The sequence below is a fragment of the Chenopodium quinoa genome, unplaced genomic scaffold (assembly GCF_001683475.1).
Source record: "Chenopodium quinoa cultivar QQ74 unplaced genomic scaffold, ASM168347v1, whole genome shotgun sequence".
In the NCBI taxonomy this organism is placed as follows: domain Eukaryota; kingdom Viridiplantae; phylum Streptophyta; class Magnoliopsida; order Caryophyllales; family Amaranthaceae; genus Chenopodium; species Chenopodium quinoa.
Window position 1 is genome coordinate 1,165,950 of NW_018742726.1, and position 4,269 is coordinate 1,170,218.

General features: G+C 44.1%; 1 protein-coding gene across 1 annotated transcript; it reads right to left on the bottom strand.

The window, feature by feature from the left end:
- Positions 1-1,294: 1,294 nt before the first annotated feature.
- Positions 1,295-2,361, bottom strand: LOC110723343. Its single transcript, XM_021902695.1, has 2 exons — positions 1,931-2,361; positions 1,295-1,835 (listed from the first exon to the last, which is right to left on the bottom strand). The coding sequence occupies exons 1-2, from the start codon at positions 2,359-2,361 to the stop codon at positions 1,295-1,297; spliced, it is 972 nt and encodes a 323-aa protein (XP_021758387.1).
- Positions 2,362-4,269: the final 1,908 nt, after the last annotated feature.

Genomic DNA, 4,269 nt, shown 5'->3' on the forward strand with positions numbered 1-4,269 from the left:
AAAAGTTGAACCATGTCGTTCTCAATCCCTAAAGCCCTAGCGGCCAAAGGGTCGTAGAACTTTGTAGGCCGGATCGGTCGAAGGGACAGGCTTAAAAATTTGTCCATGAAGGACGGATTTCCTAAAACAATACCCATGGTGTCCACCGGTGGTGGAGCCACGGTTGAGGGCCCTTCATCCCGACCCGACCTTCTCTAGATGTTTTGGTTCTTCGCATGGTGTGTGGATTAGATTAAGCACAAATTACTAAATAGCAAAGAAACTACACCTAAACCAAACAATGTAAGAACACACAATGATTCAATCAAGGAGTACTCTAAACAATCAAACCTAACATGCAATGTACTTAAACACACAATCACTAATTCACACAAGTAAGTAACAAATAAGCACAAATCAATAGCAAAATATCAACAATAACAAGTGGAATTTGACAAAAATGGCAAAAGAAGAGAGTAAAGAACGAAATCACCCAATACACCACGAAATTGTGGTGTGCCGAATTGTAGAGGGATCGAAAATCACTTCCACTAGCCTGAGGAATGCTTCAATGTACGTTGGATGTCGAATTCGTGAAGAGAATTTGGGGAATTAGGGTTTGTTGTGAGGATTTTGGGGAGAATTTTGGGGTTAGGGTTTTCTTAGAGAGAGAAAGGGGTATGAAAGTGTGAAGGATGATATAAGGAGATTGGGGAAATAAGGGGAAGATTGGGAAAAATTGATTTAAAGATGCGTGAATCCGGAATAAAACCCGTGCTGCACGGCCGTGCTATATTTGGCACGGCCGTGTTGGCATGGCAGATTGCTTTTTACAAATTGCTCGACAGATGGCACGGCCGTGCTATATTTTTGGCACGGCTGTGCTGCTGGGCTTGGCATTTAACTTTTTGACGCAACTTTTTTGCCAGACGTGCCAAATATAGCACAGCCGTGTTGGCATGTCAGTAGGTTTTTTGAGTTTTGGCACGGCCGTGCCAAATTTAGCACGGTCATGCTGAATTTCTGCTGAGGAAACCTTCTGATGGCACTGTCGTGTTGAAAATGGCACGGCCGTGCTGCCTGCTACAGCCTGCAGTCCTTTTTCTTAAAAAAACAGGCATCACTCTCGTTTTCCCGACTTCCAACTAGCCCTTTACCTACACAAAGACACACACATAACACATGAAAAGGAAACAAATTAGGAGCTAAACAAACAAAAAGGAAAACAAATGAAACTACTCTAAGAAAAAGCAAGAAAGTCGGGTTGCCTCCCGGAAGCACTAAGTTTAACGTCGATAGCTTGACGTGGTCACATTTAACACTTGTGACTGCATTTGAATACATCAATCACACCAAAATGGGCTCCTTCATAGTATATCTTCAATCGTTGCCCATTTACCTTAAAAGACTGCAATCCACTCGAATCATAGAGTTCGACCGCCCCGGAAAGTAGAACCGCCTTGACGGTGAATGGTCCCCTCCATCTTGACACCAACTTACCGAGGAAGAGTTTCATCCTAGAATTGTACAAGAGGACCTTATCCCCAACATTGAACACCTTTCGCTCTATTTTTCGGTCATGCCACTCCTTGGATCGCGATTTGTAGAGGCTTGCACTATCATATGCATCCATTCGAAGCTCCTCCAACTCATGAAGCTCCAAAATCCGTTGCTCCCCCGCGCTTGCTAGATCAAAGTTTATCTTCTTGATTGCCCAATGAGCCCGGTGCTCTAATTTGACCGGGAGGTGACATGCTTTCCCGTAGACCAAACGGTATGGGGTAGTGCTAATAGGGGTCTTGAAAGTTGTCCGGTATGCCCAAAGTGCATCATCGAGCTTGTCGGACCAATCTTTCCTATTCCCGCAACCGTCTTCTCAAGAATAGACTTAATCTGTTGGTTGGAGACTTCCGCCTGCCCACTAGTTTGAGGGTGATAGGTTGTCCCAAACCTTTGATGGACTCCATTCTTGCGAAGCATTCTTTGAAAAGCCCCATGCACAAAGTGTGTCCCGTTGTCACTTATAACCGCTCTAGGAACCCCGAATCTTGGAAATATTATCTTCTTGAAGAGCTTCACCACCACCTTGTGGTCATTTGTTGGGGAGGCGATTGCTTCCACCAACTTCAACACATAATTTACTGCCACAAGTATGTATTGGTTCCCACGGGAGGAAGGGAAAGGTCCCATGAATTCTATGCCCCAAACATCAAAGATTTCAAGCTCAAGTATGGGTTGTTGGGGCATTTCATTCTTCTTAGACACGTTTCCACTTCTTTGGAACGCATCACATGTCTTCACAAATGCCCACGAGTCTCTAAAGATGTGAGGCCACCATAGTCCACATTGCAAAACCTTTTGAGCCGTCTTGTTAGCTCCCATGTGACCTCCGCAAGGGTCGGAATGGCACATTTTCAGCACACTTTAAGTTTCATCATCCGGAACACACCTTCTTAGTAGACCGTCCACACCTCTTTTGAACAAGATCGGATCATCCTAAATGTAGTGTCTAGCATCTATCTTAAGCTTCTTCCTTTGGTTCTTGGTGTACTCGGGAGGAAGCTCCCCACAAGCTAAGTATTTTACCAAATCCGCAAACCAAGGTAGTCCCTTCTCCTTAATGAGGTACAAGACATCATCCTTCAATTCATCACAAATGGGCACCCCATCATCATCTTGTTGTTCCCTTTCCATGCGTGAAAGGTGATCCGCAACCACATTCTTGGCCCCCTTCTTGTCCCGTATCTCCACATGAAACTGTTGCAAAGAAAGGACCCATTGGAGGAGACGTGGTTTGGACTCCTTTTTCGAAATTAGGTACTTGATAGCGGCATGGTTGGTGTAAACAATTGTCTTCGAACCAATGAGGTAGTCCCAAAACTTTTCAAAAGCATGAACGATGGCTAGGAACTCTTTCTCCGTGCTGGTGTAATTCCTTTGTTCTTCATTCGAGGTCTTTGACATATAGTAGATTACGTGAAGCCTGTTCTCAACTCGTTTCCCAAGAACACCCCCGATAGCCGTATCACTTGCATCGCACATCAACTCAAATGGTAGGTCCCATCTTGGTCCTTGCACTATCGGAGCCGAGATCAAAGCTTTCTTGAGTGTGTTAAAAGCATGTAAGCACTCTTCATCAAACTTGAAATCAACTTCCTTTTGCATTAGGGCATTTAAAGGCTTTGCTATGAGAGAGAAGTCCTTTATAAACCGCCTATAGAAACCTGCATGCCCTAGAAATTGTCTTACCCCTTTTGCATTGACCGGTGGTGGTAGTTTCGCGATGACTTCGACCTTTGCCTTATCCACCTCTATCCCGGCATTTGAGATCTTGTGACCAAGGACAATACCTTCCTCTACCATGAAGTGACATTTCTCCCAGATGAGGACCAAGTTCACCTTCTCACATCGTTGCAAGCACTTTCCCAAGTTCACCAAGCAATCATCAAAAGACGTGCCTCCAACTGAAAAATCATCCATGAAAACCTCCATCTCGGCTTCCAAAATGTCCTAGTTAGTCTTTCGAGCATTTGATCAATAAATGGTAGGGGAAAATGGTCCTTTTTTGTAGATGCGTTTAGACGTCTATAGTCTATGCACAACCTCCAACCGGTTACCGTTCTAGTTGAGATGAGCTCACCATTCTCATTCTCAAACACAGTCATTCCCCCCTTCTTAAGTACAATATGCACAGGGGAAACCCATCTAGAACTCGAAATGGGGAAGATGATACCTGCATCAAGGAGTTTGGTGATTTCTTTCTTCACCACCTCCCCCATTTGAGGATTGAGTTTCCTCTGCCTCTCTATGGAAGGCCTCGCACCATCCTCGAGAGTTATGTGATGCATACAGATAGCAGGGCTAATACCTTTGAGGTTATCAATGGTATAGCCTATGGAACTTTGATGCTCTCTCAATACATCACATAACTTCCGAGTTTGATCTACATCTAAAGAAGAATTCACGAAGACAAGGTAAGTTGAATTAGGACCAAGAAATTCATACCATAGATGTGTTGGTAGAGGTTTTAATTTTACCTTAGGGGCCTCATTTACCTCTTTTGCAGCGGCTATAGCAAGAGCATACTTGGTTGTGATCTCCATGTGCTTGTGTTCTCCTTCATCTCCGTCAAGAAATTGCTCTTCCACGTCCCTGTCCTCCTCGGTATCACTTGGCTCAAGATCATGGTTAGAGGAGAGCAATTGTGTATGCATACTAGAAACAATCGAATCAATAGTGTCAATCATCATGCAGTTTTCGGAACTAGAGCATGGATATTTGCTTATATTC